General features: G+C 44.5%; 1 protein-coding gene across 7 annotated transcripts in view; it reads right to left on the bottom strand.

The window, feature by feature from the left end:
- dtnbb (dystrobrevin, beta b) overlaps positions 1 to 22,946 on the bottom strand; it is a 56,005-nt gene that overhangs the window by 5,517 nt on the left and 27,542 nt on the right. For 2 of the 7 annotated variants that reach the window (XM_023952051.2, XM_023952053.2), the window contains exons 10-18: positions 21,449 to 21,573; positions 20,547 to 20,637; positions 19,956 to 20,044; positions 13,480 to 13,593; positions 13,272 to 13,368; positions 12,560 to 12,580; positions 4,927 to 5,086; positions 4,754 to 4,843; positions 4,628 to 4,678 (exon numbers count right to left, since the gene is read on the bottom strand). In XM_023952051.2, the coding sequence (XP_023807819.1) occupies positions 4,628 to 4,678; positions 4,754 to 4,843; positions 4,927 to 5,086; positions 12,560 to 12,580; positions 13,272 to 13,368; positions 13,480 to 13,593; positions 19,956 to 20,044; positions 20,547 to 20,637; positions 21,449 to 21,573 (838 nt within the window). The remainder of the gene's footprint in view (positions 1 to 4,627; positions 4,679 to 4,753; positions 4,844 to 4,926; positions 5,087 to 12,559; positions 12,581 to 13,271; positions 13,369 to 13,479; positions 13,594 to 19,955; positions 20,045 to 20,546; positions 20,638 to 21,448; positions 21,574 to 22,946) is intronic. The other 5 variants (XM_023952052.2, XM_078941305.1, XM_023952054.2 and 2 more) reach the window with 3 other exon arrangements.

Here is a 22,946-nt window from a genome sequence, read left to right as displayed (position 1 = left end):
AGACGACCGTGATCAAACACTTCTCAAAGTCCTTCATGGTGTTCACAACCAGAACCTTGGCCCGGTCCGGTGGGCCGAGTGGTTTGATATAAATCCTGCAGCCTTTAACCCAAGTGTTCTCAATCTGCTTCTGCTTCCTGAGGAGCCTGGCATGTTTGGAGATTTCAGCATTCCTTCAGGTCAGATGGTCGTTCAGATAAGCAGCAGAAACTTTGAGATTCCTCCTTTGATTCATCAGAGCTAGCTTGTGTTTTTGATTCACAAACCTGATGAGGATCGCTGGTTTATCCGTCTCCTTTCTCTTGGGGAGCGGGTGGCAGGTCTCGATGGTATTGAAATCCAGGGAAATCCCTTTAGATGTGAAAAATGATTCCACTTGGTGTTCCACAGACTCTGCACGGGTCACCGTTTCAGAACTGCTAGCGCTATTAGCATTAGCAATGCTAACTCCAGCTGCTTTGCCCAAGGTTTCATCGGTACTCCAGTGAGAATGACATTATTCATCCTTACTTGTGGTTCCACATCATCCAGTCTTTTCTCCAGAATCTCGACCCGGTTTTCTCGTTGCTCGTTTTTAACGCGGAGCCTCAGGAAATCTTCCAATAGCACTGTGAGCGGCGTTAGCTTAGCATTCACTTGTTCCATAAAGGGATACAACGTAACTTGGATATCATCAAGAGCCTTTTTAAGGTCTTCGTATTCCTGGCTTTTCTTGGGGGCCATGGTCCGCTCTCCTTTTTGGAGAAAATCAACTTTTTAAGTTGTTTGAAGATAGTTGTATAGCTGCAGAGAGCCACACACGCGTCCTGTGCTGCAACCCGGAACCGGAAGTTTTTAATGTCTAAAGAGATTTCCTTGGATCTTAACACCATGGAGACCTGCCACCCGATCCCCAGGAGAAAGGAGACGGATAAACCAGCGATCCTCATCAGGTTTGTGAATCAAAAACACAAACCGTGTGTGAACAATATTTGTAATGTGTTCATGTTGACTTGTGGACATTTTTGCAGCTAACAGGTGTGTTTATAACATTTGAGTGTGTGTGTGGACAGCCCCCGCCCCTACGAGATTTGTATTACATCTGAACCTTACCGTAATGATAAACATCCAGTATCTTGTTGCTTTATGCTGCTTCATGGTTTTAACCCCCCTTTCTATAATCCCCCTCCTATCCCCCCCTGTGTAACATCCCTCTCTTCTTCCCTCATTTTCTTTTCTGTTCGGTCCAACAAAAGATTGTTATAAACATAATTAATATTAATATGATTTAGTCTAAATTACAGAAGGGGTTTATTCAGACATACCTCTGGTTTGTCAGAAGATTCATAACCCCTGTTGTCAAAGTAAAATATGTTAAACACAAGAGGCCTTCAGCTGTCATCTGTTTGCCCAGCTGTTGGACAGGACAAGTTAAAAAAAAAAGAATAAATAAAGCACAAACTAGCTCCGATGAATCAAAGAAGAAACCTGAAGGGATCTGCTGCTTATCTAAACGACCATCTGACCAGAAGGAATGCTATTCCAATCCGACACTGAGGAGGAACACTTCCATGGTTTCAGTGCACAGGAGGCGCGTGCCGCACAGAGGCCTATAAGTTACTGCTGTTCTCAGTGACTTTTACCGGTATGTTTTTTTTAACCAGCCACATGTCGTAAAAGGCGACTAAAAGGGACAGAGCGAGAGGACTGGGAATCCTCTCACCTGTAACTATATTCCTAACTACGGACAGGGCAGAGTTGGGAAGGGGAGGTTACCTCCCCAAACCCATAAGATTGGGTCGTTGAATGTGCGGGGGTGTAGTACGGACGGAAGCAAAAGAGATCTGATTGGAAGGATGTTCGGAAGGAGGGGAATGAGCGTGTTAGCACTGAGTGAGACAAAGATGAAAGGGAAAGGGTGAGTGTGTGTTTGGAAGTATGAGTGGGAGAATGTCTGGTGTAGAGAGCAGGAGAGCAAGAGAAGGTGTGGCTTTGCTGGTGAGCTGTTAGGTGAGACGACATGAGGTTGAATGGAAGGAGGTTTCACCAAGACTGATGTGGGTGAAAGTGACATTTCTGAAGGAGCTGTGGGCGTTGGTGAGTGCATATGGTCCTGGCAGTGAGAGGAATGAAGAGGAGAGAGTGACCTTCTGGAACGACTTGGATGAGTGTTTGCAAGGATTTGGAGCAAATGTGAATGTAGTGCTGATGGGAGATCTGAATGCTAGAGTGGGTGATGAGAAAATTGAGGGTGTTGTTGGCGTGCATGGTGTTCCTGGAAAGAACGATAATGGTGAGATGATATGAATGTGCACTGAAAGAGAGATGGTGATTGGGAATACATGGTTCAGAAAGAAAGAGATCCATAAGTATACGTGGGTGAGGCAGAGTGGTGGAAGAGTGATTGATAAAGCACTGATGGATTATGTGGTGGTTTCAAAGGTTGCATGTAGTAGATTGCTGGATGTAAGTGTGAGGAGGCGAGAGAGTGGAGTCATGTCTGATCACTATTTGGTGGACGGAAGGTTGCGTGTGGGTATGCCATGGTCATCGAGAAAGAGTGGGGAGGCAAGAAAAGTTCTGAGAGTGAGTGTTTTGAAGAACAGAGAGAAAATGTGTGAGTATCAGAAGGAATTAGGTGGCAAGAGGAATATGGTGAAGGAGCAAATGGTTGTTGGAGTGGAGGAAGAATGGCAACAGTTCAAGAGTGCAGTGGTTGGACGTGCAGAGGAAGTGTGTGGTGTGAGACGTGTTGGGGGTGGTCTAAGAAAGGGAAGTGAATGGTGGTGCGAGGATGTAAGGTTGGCTGTAGGTGAGAAGAGATGTGCGTACGAAGTATGGCTGCAGAGAAAGGACAGGGAGTCATATGAGTGTTATAAAGAGAAGAAAAGGGATGCTAAGAGAGCTGTGCGTGAGGCAAGAGCGGCTGCGGATGAAAGGTGGGGCAGACAGTTGACTGATAATTTTCGAGAGAACAAGAAAATGTTTTGGAAGGAGGTGAAGAGGGTGCGAAAGGGAGTGTCGGGGAGGGAGGAGAAAGTAAAGACAGAGGATGGAAGGATGTTGAATGAGGGGAATGCAGTAAGAAAAAGATCGGCGGAGTATTTTGAGAGGCTGTTGAATGTGGAGGAAGATCGGGATGCTGTGATTGGGATGGATGGAAGGGAAAGTAGACTGAATGTATTGGGAGAGTTGAATGAAGCGTTGATTACGGGAGAGGAAGTTGAGCAAGCTGTGGGAAAGTTGAAAGTAGGAAAGGCTGCAGGTCTGGATGGGTGTGCTGTGGAATGCCTGAAGTGTTGTGGAGCGATCGTGATTGAGTGGTTAGTGAGATTGTTGAATGTGTGTTTTCTAAGTGGACAGGTGCTGTTTGATTGGATGAGTGCGTGTGTGGTTCCCCTGTACAAGAGTAAGGGTGAAAAGTATGGGTGTGGTAGTTTTAGGGGTATTAGTCTGTCGAGTGTTGTAGGCAAAGTGTATGGGAGAGTGCTGATGTGGTAAAAGAGGTGAATGAAAGGGTGTTAGGTACGGGTGGGAGCATGGTGAATACTGACGGCAGCGAATGGAGTGTGAATCAGTTGCTGTTTGCAGATGATACTGCACTAGTGGCTGACTCAGAGGAGAGCTTGACAAGTTTGGTTGAGGAGTTTGGAAGGGTGTGCGACAGAAGGAAGTTGAGAGTGAATGTGGAAAAGAGTAAGCTGATGAGGTGTACGAAGTTAAACGGTGAACGTAGATTGAATGTGGCTTGGACCAGGCCTTAGACCAGACACATACACATACACACACGCGCACACACACACACGCACACACTGAAGGAGGAGGGTTTGGGGAAGAGAAGGAGGGAGTTCAAAATGTGTGCCCTGTCTAGGCTACCCTCTTTCTTACACACCCGGCGTGCGGTTTCAGCACATACACATCCTCATTCTACAACACGTTTCAATGTGGGCACATGCAGCTTATGCATGTACAAACTGTTTTATCCTTTAAAAATGTAATAAGTTTGGCTTATAATCAGGTGGCGGATATTTCAGGATTCTTAATTCTGTCTGATATAGTTATGCACCGGATAATGATAAATCATGTAATAAAATGGTTATGGTACAACAAGGGTGGGATTATAAAAGTTCGCTTCCTTCCACTCCCTTTCAAGCAATATTTATTAATATGTCTAATTATACTAAGTTTGATTCGTCATTGTATGAATGTATAACTGATGATTGGATTGTTTTTGTGTTTTATTCTTATTAGGTTGCTTGAAATAAACCATTTCAAATCAACAACAACCAAAAAATGTTGGTGAGACCTTCTTCTCCAGTATCTTAAAATAGACGTTCCCAGGAGGCGGAGGACTGAGATTCCCAAACACCCTGAAATACAGGAAATAGTTTCTCTTGCCCAGTAAATACGTCCCTCACAAATAAGGGACCACAAACTGGGATTTGGTTGGTTTGTCTCTAGGTAAAAAGGTTTCTTCCACTCCCTTTCAAGCAATATTTATTAATTATGTCTAATTATCCTAAGTTTGATTAGTTACTGTATGAATGTATAACTGATGATTATATTGTTTTTGTGTATTATTTCTATTGATTGCTTGAAATAAACCATTTCAAATCAAATCAAATCAAAGTAAGAAAAGCAGATCCACCTCTGTCTGCTCCGTTCCTCATGCTCTCCTCTTCTTCAGCTGCATCATCCACTGCAGACAGAACACACCTCATTTCAGAACGAGCAAACATCTGAGGACGTGGCGCCTGGCGGGACATGGCCTCACCAGAGTGAAGCTCCTTCACCAGCGATGACATGGTGTTGGTGATGGAATCAGCAGCAACTAAAAGGTCATTCCGGAGATTCCTGGGTACATCTGAGGGTCACAGCATTTTTCAGATTAAAAGAAAAATTCTTTGAATTAAAAACAACGAGGAACTGTGAAACAAACACACCCACCCTGAGCAAAGGCCTCCAGCACATTCCCCCCCACCCCAGAGAAGCAGTCCTGTGGAGTGTGGGTTGGAGTGGACCCTGCTGAGGTTGAGCGTATGGGCATGGGCATCGAACATCCAGCAACGTGGCTGGGGGAGGAATGGGGGGAACCTCCAGACTGTGACTGAAATGATAAAAAAAAAAAAACGTTGGAATAATCCTTACGGCATCTTCTTTTCCTCCAGGATCCTTCAGGGTCTCCACAGCCAATCAGCTTCCTCCGTCTGTCCTCTACATCCTCTACCAGCAGCTACCTTCATGTCTTCATCATCCTCTACCAGCAGCTACCTTCATGTCTTCATCCTCTACCAGCAGCTACCTTCATGTCTTCATCATCCTCTACCAGCAGCTACCTTCATGTCTTCATCCTCTACCAGCAGCTACCTTCATGTCTTCATCATCCTCTACCAGCAGCTACCTTCATGTCTTCATCATCCTCTACCAGCAGCTACCTTCATGTCTTCATCATCCTCTACCAGCAGCTACCTTCATGTTTTCATCATCCTCTACCAGCAGCTACCTTCTTGTCTTCTTCATCCTCTACCAGCAGCTACCTTCATGTCTTCATCATCATCTACCAGCAGCTACCTTCATGTCTTCTTCATCCTCTACCAGCAGCTACTTTCATGTCTTCTTCATCTTATACCAGCAGCTACCTTCATGTCTTCATCATCATCTACCAGCAGCTACCTTCATGTCTTCATCCTCTACCAGCAGCTACTTTCATGTCTTCATCATCCTCTACCAGCAGCTACCTTCATGTCTTCTTCATCCTCTACCAGCAGCTACCTTCATGTCTTCATCCTCTACCAGCAGCTACTTTCATGTCTTCATCATCCTCTACCAGCAGCTACCTTCATGTCTTCATCCTCTACCAGCAGCTACTTTCATGTCTTCATCATCCTCTACCAGCAGCTACCTTCATGTCTTCATCATCATCTACCAGCAGCTACCTTCTTGTCTTCTTCATCCTCTACCAGCAGCTACCTTCATGTCTTCTTCATCATCTACCAGCAGCTACCTTCATGTCTTCATCCTCTACCAGCAGCTACTTTCATGTCTTCTTCATCATCTACCAGCAGCTACCTTCATGTCTTCATCATCCTCTACCAGCAGCTACTTTCATGTCTTCTTCATCCTCTACCAGCAGCTACCTTCATGTCTTCATCATCCTCTACCAGCAGCTACCTTCATGTCTTCATCATCCTCTACCAGCAGCTACCTTCATGTCTTCATCATCCTCTACCAGCAGCTACTTTCATGTCTTCTTCATCTTATACCAGCAGCTACCTTCATGTCTTCTTCATCCTCTACCAGCAGCTACTTTCATGTCTTCTTCATCTTATACCAGCAGCTACCTTCATGTCTTCTTCATCCTCTACCAGCAGCTACTTTCATGTCTTCATCCTCTACCAGCAGCTACCTTCATGTCTTCATCATCATCTACCAGCAGCTACCTTCTTGTCTTCTTCATCCTCTACCAGCAGCTACCTTCATGTCTTCATCATCATCTACCAGCAGCTACCTTCATGTCTTCTTCATCCTCTACCAGCAGCTACCTTCATGTCTTCTTCATCCTCTACCAGCAGCTACCTTCATGTCTTCATCATCTTATACCAGCAGCTACCTTCATGTCTTCATCATCATCTACCAGCAGCTACCTTCTTGTCTTCTTCATCCTCTACCAGCAGCTACCTTCATGTCTTCATCATCTTATACCAGCAGCTACCTTCATGTCTTCATCATCCTCTACCAGCAGCTACTTTCATGTCTTCATCATCCTCTACCAGCAGCTACCTTCATGTCTTCTTCATCCTCTACCAGCAGCTACTTTCATGTCTTCTTCATCTTATACCAGCAGCTACCTTCATGTCTTCTTCATCCTCTACCAGCAGCTACTTTCATGTCTTCATCCTCTACCAGCAGCTACCTTCATGTCTTCATCATCATCTACCAGCAGCTACCTTCTTGTCTTCTTCATCCTCTACCAGCAGCTACCTTCATGTCTTCTTCATCCTCTACCAGCAGCTACTTTCATGTCTTCTTCATCTTATACCAGCAGCTACCTTCATGTCTTCTTCATCCTCTACCAGCAGCTACTTTCATGTCTTCTTCATCTTATACCAGCAGCTACCTTCATGTCTTCTTCATCCTCTACCAGCAGCTACTTTCATGTCTTCATCCTCTACCAGCAGCTACCTTCATGTCTTCATCATCATCTACCAGCAGCTACCTTCTTGTCTTCTTCATCCTCTACCAGCAGCTACCTTCATGTCTTCTTCATCCTCTACCAGCAGCTACCTTCATGTCTTCATCATCATCTACCAGCAGCTACCTTCATGTCTTCTTCATCCTCTACCAGCAGCTACCTTCATGTCTTCTTCATCCTCTACCAGCAGCTACCTTCATGTCTTCATCATCTTATACCAGCAGCTACCTTCATGTCTTCATCATCATCTACCAGCAGCTACCTTCTTGTCTTCTTCATCCTCTACCAGCAGCTACCTTCATGTCTTCATCATCTTATACCAGCAGCTACCTTCATGTCTTCATCATCCTCTACCAGCAGCTACTTTCATGTCTTCATCATCCTCTACCAGCAGCTACCTTCATGTCTTCTTCATCCTCTACCAGCAGCTACTTTCATGTCTTCTTCATCTTATACCAGCAGCTACCTTCATGTCTTCTTCATCCTCTACCAGCAGCTACTTTCATGTCTTCATCCTCTACCAGCAGCTACCTTCATGTCTTCTTCATCCTCTACCAGCAGCTACTTTCATGTCTTCATCATCCTCTACCAGCAGCTACCTTCATGTCTTCTTCATCCTCTACCAGCAGCTACTTTCATGTCTTCTTCATCTTATACCAGCAGCTACCTTCATGTCTTCTTCATCCTCTACCAGCAGCTACTTTCATGTCTTCATCCTCTACCAGCAGCTACCTTCATGTCTTCATCATCATCTACCAGCAGCTACCTTCTTGTCTTCTTCATCCTCTACCAGCAGCTACCTTCTTGTCTTCTTCATCCTCTACCAGCAGCTACTTTCATGTCTTCTTCATCTTATACCAGCAGCTACCTTCATGTCTTCATCATCCTCTACCAGCAGCTACTTTCATGTCTTCTTCATCCTCTACCAGCAGCTACCTTCATGTCTTCATCATCCTCTACCAGCAGCTACTTTCATGTCTTCTTCATCCTCTACCAGCAGCTACCTTCATGTCTTCATCATCATCTACCAGCAGCTACCTTCATGTCTTCTTCATCCTCTACCAGCAGCTACCTTCATGTCTTCTTCATCCTCTACCAGCAGCTACCTTCATGTCTTCATCATCTTATACCAGCAGCTACCTTCATGTCTTCATCATCATCTACCAGCAGCTACCTTCTTGTCTTCTTCATCCTCTACCAGCAGCTACCTTCATGTCTTCATCATCTTATACCAGCAGCTACCTTCATGTCTTCATCATCCTCTACCAGCAGCTACTTTCATGTCTTCTTCATCCTCTACCAGCAGCTACCTTCATGTCTTCATCATCCTCTACCAGCAGCTACCTTCATGTCTTCTTCATCCTCTACCAGCAGCTACCTTCATGTCTTCATCCTCTACCAGCAGCTACTTTCATGTCTTCATCATCCTCTACCAGCAGCTACCTTCATGTCTTCATCATCATCTACCAGCAGCTACCTTCTTGTCTTCTTCATCCTCTACCAGCAGCTACCTTCATGTCTTCTTCATCATCTACCAGCAGCTACCTTCATGTCTTCATCCTCTACCAGCAGCTACTTTCATGTCTTCTTCATCCTCTACCAGCAGCTACCTTCATGTCTTCATCATCCTCTACCAGCAGCTACCTTCATGTCTTCATCATCCTCTACCAGCAGCTACCTTCATGTCTTCTTCATCCTCTACCAGCAGCTACTTTCATGTCTTCTTCATCTTATACCAGCAGCTACCTTCATGTCTTCTTCATCCTCTACCAGCAGCTACTTTCATGTCTTCATCCTCTACCAGCAGCTACCTTCATGTCTTCATCATCATCTACCAGCAGCTACCTTCTTGTCTTCTTCATCCTCTACCAGCAGCTACCTTCATGTCTTCATCATCATCTACCAGCAGCTACCTTCATGTCTTCTTCATCCTCTACCAGCAGCTACCTTCATGTCTTCTTCATCCTCTACCAGCAGCTACCTTCATGTCTTCATCATCTTATACCAGCAGCTACCTTCATGTCTTCATCATCATCTACCAGCAGCTACCTTCTTGTCTTCTTCATCCTCTACCAGCAGCTACCTTCATGTCTTCATCATCTTATACCAGCAGCTACCTTCATGTCTTCATCATCCTCTACCAGCAGCTACTTTCATGTCTTCTTCATCCTCTACCAGCAGCTACCTTCATGTCTTCATCATCCTCTACCAGCAGCTACCTTCATGTCTTCTTCATCCTCTACCAGCAGCTACCTTCATGTCTTCATCATCTACCAGCAGCTACCTTCTTGTCTTCTTCATCCTCTACCAGCAGCTACCTTCACGTCTTCATCATCTACCAGCAGCTACCTTCATGTCTTCATCATCCTCTACCAGCAGCTACCTTCTTGTCTTCTTCATCCTCTACCAGCAGCTACCTTCATGTCTTCATCATCCTCTACCAGCAGCTACTTTCATGTCTTCTTCATCCTCTACCAGCAGCTACCTTCTTGTCTTCTTCATCCTCTACCAGCAGCTACCTTCATGTCTTCATCATCCTCTACCAGCAGCTACTTTCAAGTCTTCTTCATCCTCTACCAGCAGCTACCTTCATGTCTTCATCATCTACCAGCAGCTACTTTCATGTCTTCTTCATCCTCTACCAGCAGCTACCTTCTTGTCTTCTTCATCCTCTACCAGCAGCTACCTTCATGTCTTCATCATCTACCAGCAGCTACCTTCATGTCTTCATCATCTACCAGCAGCTACCTTCTTGTCTTCTTCATCCTCTACCAGCAGCTACCTTCATGTCTTCATCATCTACCAGCAGCTACCTTCATGTCTTCATCCTCTACCAGCAGCTACCTTCATGTCTTCATCATCCTCTACCAGCAGCTACCTTCATGTCTTCATCATCCTCTACCAGCAGCTACCTTCATGTCTTCATCCTCTACCAGCAGCTACCTTCATGTCTTCATCATCCTCTACCAGCAGCTACTTTCATGTCTTCTTCATCCTCTACCAGCAGCTACCTTCTTGTCTTCTTCATCCTCTACCAGCAGCTACCTTCATGTCTTCATCATCTACCAGCAGCTACCTTCATGTCTTCTTCATCCTCTACCAGCAGCTACCTTCATGTCTTCTTCATCCTCTACCAGCAGCTACCTTCATGTCTTCTTCATCATCTACCAGCAGCTACCTTCATGTCTTCTTCATCCTCTACCAGCAGCTACCTTCATGTCTTCATCATCTACCAGCAGCTACCTTCATGTCTTCATCATCCTCTACCAGCAGCTACCTTCATGTCTTCTTCATCCTCTACCAGCAGCTACTTTCATGTCTTCTTCATCATCTACCAGCAGCTACCTTCATGTCTTCATCATCCTCTACCAGCAGCTACCTTCATGTCTTCTTCATCCTCTACCAGCAGCTACTTTCATGTCTTCTTCATCCTCTACCAGCAGCTACCTTCTTGTCTTCTTCATCCTCTACCAGCAGCTACCTTCATGTCTTCATCATCCTCTACCAGCAGCTACCTTCATGTCTTCATCATCTACCAGCAGCTACCTTCATGTCTTCTTCATCCTCTACCAGCAGCTACCTTCATGTCTTCATCATCCTCTACCAGCAGCTACCTTCATGTCTTCATCATCCTCTACCAGCAGCTACCTTCTTGTCTTCATCATCCTCTACCAGCAGCTACCTTCATGTCTTCTTCATCCTCTACCAGCAGCTACCTTCTTGTCTTCTTCATCCTCTACCAGCAGCTACCTTCATGTCTTCATCATCTTATACCAGCAGCTACCTTCATGTCTTCATCATCCTCTACCAGCAGCTACCTTCATGTCTTCATCATCCTCTACCAGCAGCTACTTTCATGTCTTCATCCTCTACCAGCAGCTACCTTCATGTCTTCATCATCCTCTACCAGCAGCTACCTTCTTGTCTTCTTCATCCTCTACCAGCAGCTACCTTCATGTCTTCATTATCATCTACCAGCAGCTACCTTCATGTCTTCATCATCCTCTACCAGCAGCTACCTTCATGTCTTCTTCATCCTCTACCAGCAGCTACCTTCTTGTCTTCATCATCATCTACCAGCAGCTACCTTCATGTCTTCATCATCCTCTACCAGCAGCTACCTTCATGTCTTCTTCATCCTCTACCAGCAGCTACCTTCATCTATTCTTCATCCTCTACCAGCAGCTACCTTCATGTCTTCCTTCATCCAGAATCCTCCTCTCTGGCTAAATAAACATGTTTTTCTCATGTTCAACATCTTTTCTGTTAATCTTCATAATCTTTTTGTTTTTGTCGCTGCTGCATCTTTCCACTTTTTAACCTCAGGCCCCCCCCTTTCTTCACTTGTGAAAAAGACCCTCAAACTCCTCCATAGCAAGGTTACAGTTCAAGGAGGGGGTGTGGCTGCCCCTTTAAATAAATCGTTTTCAAATTTAAGAAGAAACGATCAGGTGCTTCTCTCTCCCTATTCGCCGGCACGGTGCCTCAGATCAGCTGATCAGATGCTCCTGGAGGTACCGAGGTCCAGACGGAAGCTCAGAGGGGACAGAGCTTTTGCTGTAGCCGCTCCAAAGCTGTGGAATACTTTGCCGCTGGTCATTAGAGAAGCCCCTTCACTGTCCATTTTTAAAACCCGTTTAAAAACCCATTTTTATGCTCTGGCTTTTAACCCAATATGAAGACCACTGTTTTTCTAACTGTTTACTGTTTTCTATTGTTTTATCTTCCTCTGTGTCCCCCCCCCCCAACATGTTTTAATGTTTTTTACTGTTGTGTTCAGCACTTTGTCTCAACTACTGTTGTATGAAAGTGCTATATAAATAAAGTTGAGTTGAGTTGAGAGTGCTGCTATAACTAACTTTGATAACAAGGTTATCAAATCGCTCATTCTAAGTCTAATTATATGAAAAATATAATCATATTTTCTAAAGTTGTGAATAAATGGGTGGTGGAGGAGGTGAGAAGAACTGTTACAGGACGGCTAGTAAAGATAAACCCAGCAGCAGGAAGACCCTGACAAATCTGAGATTATCCGATAGCTTTAATAAAGAAGCCAAAACACATAAAACAGGATGAGAACAACCAAGAGAACTTAAAGCAGATGCAACCATCTCCAGGAGACAGCAGATCAGAAAAACCTAGAAGCAAAACAAGCGTCGGGAACAGGAACTAACCAAGCTGAAACTTGAAAACCAGACACTGACAAAGACTGACAGTGATCCATTTGATTCAGAGAGAGACAGGACTGTGGAACACAGCAGAACCCAAAAGCCAAGCAGCAGGATCAGTCACCATCATTTTTGGTTGAGCACATCCGTCTTAAACGGTTACAGTTATTTGCCGGATTCTGTTCAACAAACAGCTAAAACAGAACAGAGATGAACTTACGGCCTGTTTCTGCTCCTCGTCCTGGTCAGCAAACAGAAGCATGAAGGAACAGCAAGAGAAGAAGAGGGCATTCACATCTGCAGGGCATGTAAACACACCTGTCCAGACCACAGGCTATCAAATGGACAAGTTGACTCATTTCAGGTGGTCTTTAAGCTTCCAGTTACATTCTAGGGGCGGCTGTGGTGCAGCGGTAGGGCGGTCGACCCATGATCATAAGATTGCAGGTTCGATTCCCGCCTTGCATGCCCATGTGTCGAAGTGTCCTTGGGCAAGACACTGAACCCCACCTTGCCTCTGGTGGGAGGTTGGCGCCAGTGTTTGGCAGCGGAGCCGCCGCCAGTGTGTGAATGTGTGTGTGCACGGGTGAATGGGACTGTGACTGTAAAGCACTTTGGGCCTTAGAAAGAGGGTAGAAAGCGCTATACAAGTATACGCCATTTACCATTAACTGGGTATTTTACTTTATTTTTATTTTATGGTAATTTGTCAAATGCTATGTTTGTGTATATGAAGACATACATGTATGTCTGAGTTACTGTTCCCTGTATATTTTGTACATATTTATCCTATTGTGCTGATACTACAACTTCACTTCCCTACGAGGATGAATAAAGTAGATCTTAATGTTTCTGTTCTTCAAACCTCACAGCTGTGCCTATGCAGAGTCGAACAGGAGATTCAGGACTATGGATGTAGAAACAGGATTTACCTTCAACAACCTCATGAGTCCCTCCAGCTGCACCATCAGCTCCCGCCTGCTCTCCTGCAGGGCAGACATGCGCCTCTCCAGCTCATCCTTCCTGTGCCTGCAGGCAGAAAACAGACTGAAGAGCTGCTGCTGCAGGTCAAAAACAACATACTGACACATCCTACAGACAGAGTGGCTGAGTGAGGGAGGGGGGGTCTCACACACACACCTGAGCAGTCTCAGTTCTGTCAGGAGGGTGGGGTTCTGCTGGGCTTTCTCTGGCGTTGTTTGGGACGCTTGCTCATGCTCTAGACGCAGCCGCTGGATCTCCTGCAGGATCTCCCTGGAGCACAAAAGGCAGGCAGGAAATGTTGGTTCATGAAACCAAAAACATTTTTAATGCTGTACGTTTCAATAAACATTTACAAAGATAAATTAATGTTTTATATTATATCAATTAAGAAAATAAATGTAGAAACCCTTCAGTTTGTGTTTTTCATTCTTTTCTCATGATCTTTTTCACAAATAAATTCTATAAGAGAAAATTCAGGACAACCTCTAAAACCCTGAAGCTGGTAGATTTTCAGGAACCTGAGCTTTTTTAACAATTATTATTTATTTCTAAGTTTTGAAGTTACAGTGTTAGTTACAGCAAGCACTACAATTTGAAGTTGCTCAGAATTTCTAATACCCAAACATTCAAAAAAAAGATTATTTTCTTTTTTTTGTAGAATATAGAAACATTGAACAATTGGGAGTGACCAGTATTTATTTATTTCTTTTTTTGTATATTTTTAAATAAATGTGACATATGTAAGTTGGCGTGTTGGACCCACTTTTCCCAGCATAACATGAACCAGCTTTATTTTTTGATCAAATGTGCAGTTAGTTCTTCCATTTTATATATTCTAACGTTAATTCCCACCATATTGCTAAAGTTGGTACATCTTGGGAAAACCAATTCTTCGTTAAGCCCTTTTTATTTGCAACCAACAGGGCTCCCAGCTAGTGTTTATCCTGTTTAGACAATTCCTGTGGCATATATCCAAAATAAATAGTTTTAATTTCAAAAGGAAATGTCCATTTAAAGTTCCTTTGCAATGTTCTATGAACATCAGTCCAGTATGGTTTGATGAGAAGAACCAAAGAGCACATCATGTCCACATCATGTCCACATCATGTCTACATGATGTGGACATGATGTGCTCTTTGGTTTCCACATTTTCTCCAACATAACGGAGGGTTTCCATCATAATGAGTCTTTTGAGATGGTGTGAAAAAGAATCTGATCAAAGTTTTCCATCCAAATTCTCTCCATCTTTGTGAAGCGGTACATTTCCATTGGTGTTTCCATATGGATGTCCATTCATCCGGCATTAAATTCACTCCGCCCTCTTTCTCCCATATTGTCTTCACGTGTTCGGGATTCTTATTTGTCAAAAATGCATGGAGCAGAAATATGTTTTTTACCTTTATATGTCTTTGTAAGAATCTCAACCAGATCTTTAGTTTCAACCTTTACTCCAACTTTGTGTCTATATAATGCCTCATTTGCAGGAATTGATAGAAGTCCTGCTTTTTAAAACTATTTTTGTTTCAAAACTTAACATTGCCATCTTTAATCAAACGTCCAAATATTGGTAACCCTTTGGAAGACCAATGTTTAAAACAAGAATCCAATTTATTGCGAGCAACATTAGAATCATAGGCATATTATTTGAATATTAACAAGTTCTTTTCTAGTTTTAATTCTTTAGCTACATTTTTCTGTACAGAAAGTGTAAACTTTACCTATGGATTACCAACATTGTCAACATATATACCAACATGTATTTTTGGATATTTGAGTCCACCAGGACTGCTTGTATAGGAATAGCAGGTGAATTCTCCTCTTCTCCTGTCTTTCCATTTAGCTTTATAGCTCACATCACACCAGTTCATCAGCGTCTTCATTTGAGCTGCCCGAAAAGAATTATTTAGGTATTTGTAGGTAAGTCTTCTTTCTCTTTCGGCTTTTCCCATCAGGGGTCGCCACAGCGAATCATCCTTTTCCACCTCACTCTATCATGAACATCTTCTACCCTAACGTTAGCCAACTTCATGTCCTCTGTTAAGACATCCATATATCTCCTCTTTGGCCGTCCTCTTGCCCTCCGGCCAGGCAGCTCCATCTCCAACATCCTTCTACCAATATATCCACTATCCCTCCTCTGAACATGTCCAAACCATCTCAGTCTGGCTTCTCTAACTTTGTCGCTAACACAGGCAACATGAGCCGTCCCTCTGATGTACTCGTTCCTTATCCTGTCTAACCTGGTCACTCCTAAGGAGAACCTCAACATTTTCATCTCCGCTACCTCCATCTCAGCCTCTTGTCTCTGTCTCACTGCTACCGTCTCTAACCCATAGAGCAGAGCTGGTCTCACCACTGTCTTGTACACCTTTCCTTTGAGTCTTGCTGACACTCTTCTGTCACACAACACTCCTGACACTTTCCTCCACCCGCTCCAACCTGCCAGCACTCGCCTCTTCACCTCTTTTCCACACTCCCCATCGTACTGAACTGTTGACCCCAAGTACTTAAACTCCTGCACCTTCTTCACCTCAGTCCCCTGTAACCTAACGCTTCTACCTTGATCCCTCTCGTTCAGACACATGTATTCTGTCTTACTACGACTGACCTTCATGCCTCTTCTTTCCAGAGCAAACCTCCACCTCTCTAGCTGTTCCTCCACCTGCTCTCTACTCTCACTGCAAATTACAATGTCATCCGCAAACATCATTGTCCAGGGAGATTCCTGTCTTACCTCATCTGTCAGCCTGTCCATCAGCATAGCAAACAAAAAAGGACTCAAAGCTGATCCTTGGTGTAGTCCCACCTCCACCTTGAACTCCTCTGTCTGACCTACAGCACATCTCACCACCGTCATACTTCTCTCATACATGTCCTGAACTACTCTGACATACTTCTCTGCCACTCCAGACGACCTCATACAGTACCACAGCTCCTCCCTCGGCACCCTGTCATACGCCTTCTCTAAATCTACGAACACACAATGCAGCTCCTTCTGACCTTCTCTGTACTTTTCCATCAACATTCTCAAAGCAAAAATGGCATCAGTGGTGCTCTTACGGGGCATGAAACCATACTGCTGCTCACAGATCTCCACCTTCTTCCTAAGCCTGGCTTCCACTACTCTTTCCCACAGCTTCATTGTGTGGCTCATCAACTTTATTCCTCTATAGTTGCTGCAGTTCTGCGTGTCACCCTTGTTCTTAAAGATCGGAACCAGAACGCTTCTCCTTCATTCCTCAGGCATCTTCTCACTCTCTAAAATCCTATTGAACAACCTCGTTAGAAATTCCACTGCTGTCTCTCCTAAGCACTTCCATACCTCCACAGGTACGTCATCAGGACCAACGGCCTTTCCGCTCTTCATCCTTTTCAGAGCCTTCCTAACCTCATCCTTTCCAATCTCTGCTACTTCCTGCTCCACAACAACCACATCTTCCTCCCTTCTTTCCCTGTCATTTTCCTCGTTCATCAGCTCCTCAAAATACTCCTTCCATCTTTTCTGTACACTCTCTTGGGTTGTTAGCACCTTTCCGTCTCTGTCCTTAATCACCCCTTATCTGTTGCACATCCTTCCCATCTCTGTCTCTCTGTCTGGCTAGCCTGAACAAGTCCTTTTCTCCTTCCTTTGTGTCTAACCTGTCATATAGTTCATCGTAAGCTTTCTGTTTGGCCTTTGCCACCTCTCTCTTCACTCTACGCTGCGCTTCCTTGTACTCCTGTCTACCTTCCTCAGTCCTTTCTACATCCCACTTCCTTTTAGCCAACCTCTTCCTCTGGACGCATTCCTGTACTTCCTCATTCCACCACCAAGTCTCTTTACCGTCTTTCCTCTTTCCAGATGACACACCTAGCACCTTCCTACCTGTTTCCCTGATAATCTCTGCTGTAGTTTCCCAGTCATCTGGAAGCTCATCCTGACCACCCAGGACCTGTCTCAACTTCTGCCTAAATTCCTCACAAGTTTCTTCATTCTGTAGCTTCCACCACTTGGTCTTCTTTTCTGTTTTCCCTCTCTTCTTCTTCCTGACCTCCAGAGTCATCTTACACACCACCATGCGGTGCTGTCTGGCTACACTCTCTCCTACCACCACTTTGCAGTCATTAACCTCTCTCAAATGACCTCGTCTACACAGGATGTAGTCCACCTGAGTACTCCTACCTCCACTTCTGTATGTCACTCTATGTTCCTCTCTCTTCTGGAAGTAAGTGTTGACCACAGCCATTTCCATCCTCTTTGCAAAGTCCACCACCATCTGTCCTTCCAGATTCCTTTCCTTCACACCAAACCTGCCCATCACCCCCTCATCACCTCTGTTGCCCTCACCAACATGCCCATTAAAGTCTGCTCCAATAACAACTCTCTCTCCTCTGGGGATACTCTCTATGACCTCATCCAACTCACTCCAGAATCTCTCCTTCACTTCTAACTCACAGCCAACCTGTGGCGCATACCCACTGACTACATTCACCATCACCCCTTCAATTTGTAACTTTAGGCTCATCATCCTGTCTGAGACTCTTTTCACCTCTAGAACACTGTTTACAAACTCCCCCTTCAGAATCACTCCTACCCCATTTCTCTTCCTATCAACACCATGATAGAACAGTTTGTATCCTCCTCCAATACTACGTGCCTTGCTGCCCTTCCACCTTGTCTCCTGCACACACAGTACATCTACCTTTCTTCTCTCCATCATGTCTGCCAGCTCTCTGCCTTTCCCTGTCATTGTGCCAACGTTAAGAGTCCCTATTCTCAAACCTATGTTCCTGCCTTTTCCCTTCTCTCTCTGGCCACGGACCCTTCTGCCTCCCCTCCTTCTTCGACCAACAGTAGTCAAATTTCCACCGACACCCTGTAGGTTAACAGCATCGGTGGCGGTCGTTGTTAACCCGGGCCTCGACCGATCCGGTATGTCTAAAGTGTTGTGGATGATTCGCATGGTTATTTTGGCAATTTTTACGCCGGATGCCCTTCCTGACGCAACCCTCTCTATTTATCCGGGCTTGGGACCGGCACAGAGGCAACTGGCTTGCAACCCCTGTGGCTAGGTAAGTATTTTTCCATATTTATCCATATTGATTTATACCCAGATAAGTTCCCAAATTTTTTGCACAAATTCATCAGCTCAGGTAAAGATTTTGTGGGTTGTTCCAAATATATGAACATATTATCTGTGTAAAACACAAGTTTGTGTTCCATTCCTTGAATATTTATTCCTTTAATGTCTCTGTTTTGTCTAATTGATAGTGCCAGCGACTCTAAATATCCAACCATCCATCTTCCTCCGCTTATCCTGGACCGGGTCGCGGGGGCAGCGACCTGCCTGTCAATCTCACGCTCCAGTCTTCCCTCACTCGTGAACAAGACTCCACAGTACTCCTCCACCTGGGGCAGGGAGACTCCACCCACCGAGAGGTGGCAAACCACATTTCTCCGGTCGAGAACCATGGCTCTAAATATAATGCAAATAAAAGTGGAGACCAAGCACAACCTTGTTTATTTCCTCTCTGCAGTTTGACAGATGACCGTTTGTATATATTTTTCTATACACATTTTTTTGTGTTGCTGTAAAACCAAAACTATTTTGCAGCTATGTTAATTTTGTCGCTGAAATTCCCTTTTCATTGATACAGTGAGAGAATACTACTGTGCAGTAAATAAGTAGATAGAGATATTTAGAACATAAGTGAGACAAAAACAGTTTTTTATTTCTAAATTGAGAACTACCACTACTGCTTCGTGCAGGTTGGTTTTTTTTTTTTTGTTCTTCCCCAAAGTGAGTTAAAAAGATGGCGAGCCAGAACCGGGATTCATAGACCAACGAGCGGGACACAAGCCTACGCGCGTGGACGGTGTGATGTAGATGTACATTGACAAAACTCTGAACACTGACTGACGTTAAAGACTTACTGGACAGACATATTTTTCTTTTGGGCCCTTTTCCTTTAATTCTTTTGTATTCAGCTGGCATTCATACTAATTGATATAAAAGCACCCATAGTTACTGTTTGTTGTAGGAATTTGTGAAAGGAATAATTTATTTATTTATTATCTACATTTTGTTATTAAACGTGTTCTATCTATTCTTTGCAAGGTTTTATCCTCCCAGAGCGTGCTTACCTCTTCTGATATTGGTCCAGGATTTTAGTCACATGATTTCCAGGTGTTTGGTTTTAACAGGCTAACTCGTAGTGTTACATGTAGTTGGCGCGTGGTTAAGGCATGGCTTGCATGTGGTTATCGTGTGGTTAGCATGTGGTTGTGACCTCTGCTAACCTAACCTAACCTAACCTAATAATCTGCTTCACTATCGTTATGGCCGTTCTGAAACAGACGTCTGATAACGAATCACCTTTCAGGTTTAGATCCGTGAGGCTAGTCTTCTCGATCACACCTTTCAGGAATCAGCGGTTCTTCTCTTGGGAACTGAAGTCTCCCATTAGAACCTCTGGGTTTCCTTTAGAACACTTTCTGGTCTCCAATTTAGAGACTCCAAATAGACCAGGTGCTCCGTACTGTTGTTATGTCCGTAAGCCACAACCACAGGCCCCCCACCTCAGCCTTATGTGACAGCTGAGCTGGGGGGCCTTGGTCCTTTTTGGTTTGCGCATGAAGGTACAGATTTTACCTGTTTTTGTTCTCCAGCTCAGCGATCAGCTGCCTCTGCTGTTTGCTAGCATCAAAGTTAAAGCCCAGGTCTGCAGGTGGACACTGCTGCTGGAGAGACAAAGACAACCGAGTTCACACTGCTGAGCAGATGAAACAACACAGTCCTGAACACAGAAACCAGGCTGAAAAAAAGCTTTTTTGGTCGATATTTTCTGACTTGAGGATACCAGTGTGTGAATGTGTGGATGAATGGGAGTGTAAAGTGCTTTGGACTTACAAGGAAGGTAGAAAAACGCTCTACTGTACAAGTACATGTCATTTACTATTCAACCTTTTCCTATTTACCATTTTATCATTTACCTTTTTACCTTTTTACCAGCAGCGCAGACAGAAACTGGTTTTCTGAACTAAACTCAAATCTATGGTTTCTCCATCTGTACAGACTAGAAATGAAAACAGAGGTGAAGGGGCCACCAATAAGGTGATATCTTGACTCTGATCAGATGATTACGAACATAAACTGTTAGATAAATTCAAGTACTGAGGATTTCTGCAAACGTTGAGTTTAAATCCTAAAAACAAACTAACAGAAGTGAATCCCAAAACTGACCGCAGAGTTCCCTGCTTCAGCTGCCAGCCGGGCAGCGTATCGCGCAATGAGCCGGTGCTCTTCATCCAGACGACTGGGACTTTCCAGGATCCTGTAGGAGATCAAACTCAGATTATTCCGGATCCCAACTTCCCAGATCACTTCATGGAAGAGAAGCAAAATGTTGGACAGATCAAATAAAATAAACACTACTCTCTTCTTCATTCAGAGTCTGTTTGGATGAACATTTCCACGACTCTTTAATGTTTCATTCTTACAAACAACCGAATGACTAAAGAACCAAGAGAAGAAATAACATGCTTTGTTCTACAAACCAGAAAACTGAGATGTCATGAAGAAAAATAAATCAAAGACCATCATCTTCTCCAGTTGCTGACATAATTCATCCCATAAACACGATGGTTTATAAGATCGGAGGCAGGATTGATGAGGCCTCATCCATTATTTAGACGATCAGCCAAATATGAGATGTTCCAGAAAGTTCGTCTTGTGTCTGATTAGAACATCAGTCCAGAGGTCCAGTGGAACCTCCAGATGTTCCTGTTCCTCAGCAGCGTCTCTCATGGATCCATGTTTGTCCTAAAGTCTCTTTCTGACTGTTGGATCATGACCTTTGACCTGACCTGAGTCCAGTGAGGTCTGATCTTCTGTCATGACCTCCTGGACGACTCCTCCTGTCCTTGGACCCTTTTTGGTCTCTGGTTCCTGTAACTTTGTCCTGGAATTTCTCTAAACTTCAGAAATGCCGGTTGTAAGCGAACGCGGTCTAAGCTTCGTCGTAGCTGTAAGGTTTGACGGCAGTGGCTCGACAAGAACGACATGCTACAACCATCTACCATGAGAATGAGTGGGTGGGGGCGGGAACATACCTGCTGTGTGATGATAGCTGATGACATACTTACACAGTGTGGGGGGGTTCTAATGGTCTCTCTGCCTGCTCGGGGAACATGGGGTGGGGGGGTTCTCCTATGGGGACGCAGCCCAGAGATTTACTGATAGCATGGCTCAGCTTTTTGGCTGGGGACTTCTGTGGGAGGGGGCAAGACAGATCACAATCAGGTCAAGCTTCCAGACCGCCCTGGAGAAGTTGATTTTCAGAATCCTTAGACCAGGGGTCGGCAACCCATGGCTCCGGAGCCACATGTGGCTCTTTCATCCATCTGTTGTGGCTCCCTGTGACTTTGGAAAATAATGAGTATTTTATAATAATTAAATTTTATTTTAGTTTGTTCATTTTTCATGGCATTTCAAAGGCGCTGATGGCTCCGTACGAAGCGAGTGCCACGTCAAAAACAGCTTCCTTAATGAGCTCGTATTTATCGGGCGAGACCTGCAGAGCTGATAGCAGGAGGAGGCACGCGGGGCGGCTTCAATAAACACTCTGGTTGTCCGGAGTGGTCTTCTGCCGGGAACTTGACGTGCCGCGGAGCAGAGACCAACTTTCTGATGACAGAGAGTTTGCGCCAGTGTTGCCAGATACAGTCACAGTTTTCCAGCCCAAAAGTCATCTGAAAACCGCCAGACCCAGCCAAAAACCGCCCAACACAGCTTTTGTTGATGTTTTTTTTCGTACTGGACTGATAAAATAAAAGATTTTTTTAAATAAAAGATAGTTCAGACTAATAATAAAATGTGTACAATATTGAATATTTCTTCAGCGGGCCGCCTTCTTCCATTCATTTGCTTAACCCGCTCTCTCCCCGCTATGACCTGCGTCCGGCTCTTTCATCCTTGTGCTGCGCTGGAGCGCCCCGACTACCGTGTCAACCTATGATGACCGTATTTTGTGCTCTCTGTGTAGGACAGACTGAGGAGCGCGGGGGAAACAACTCTCAGCAGCAGAGGATGTGAACAGGTGAACAGGTAGAGAGGAAAAGCAGGTAAAGAGGCTTTGGCTTCAAACTCTGTCAGAGATGCAAACACGGGCGTCAGATTGAGACGCAGCTTTCCCTGCAGGAGTTGAAACAGAGACTTTCTCTGGGATGATTTTATGAACTCAAACATGGAAACATGATTACCAAGTAGAACTCTTCAAAATAATAAACCTGATCTCTCCACATTCTCAGTGTCTACCATGCATTGATGCACACATCGCTCCATGCAGCGATCAGACCAGAACCAGTAGCTCCTCCCACACGCGGCCGCGGTATCATCCTTTAAAGAACACAAAGGTCTAAGGCTTAGACCTTTGCTTCAGGAAAAGTTGGAATCAAAAGTTTGACTTCTGGAGATGATCTATGCCCCCACTCCAATCATACATGATCATAAAATTATGAGTCTGTCAGAAAACATCACCGTGGCAACCAACTTAGATTGTTTTGGTGTGTCAAAAACTATCAGTCGGTCTGAGATTCTGCAGGTTTTTCCTGTGAAAAACCAGAGTTTGGTCTGAGATGTTTA

The sequence above is a fragment of the Oryzias latipes genome, chromosome 22 (genome assembly GCF_053564925.1).
Source record: "Oryzias latipes strain Hd-rR chromosome 22, Olatipes_Hd-rR_3.1".
NCBI lineage: Eukaryota > Metazoa > Chordata > Actinopteri > Beloniformes > Adrianichthyidae > Oryzias > Oryzias latipes.
The sequence above is the reverse complement of the archived record's forward strand: the minus strand, read 5'-3'. Positions and strand labels throughout refer to the sequence as shown.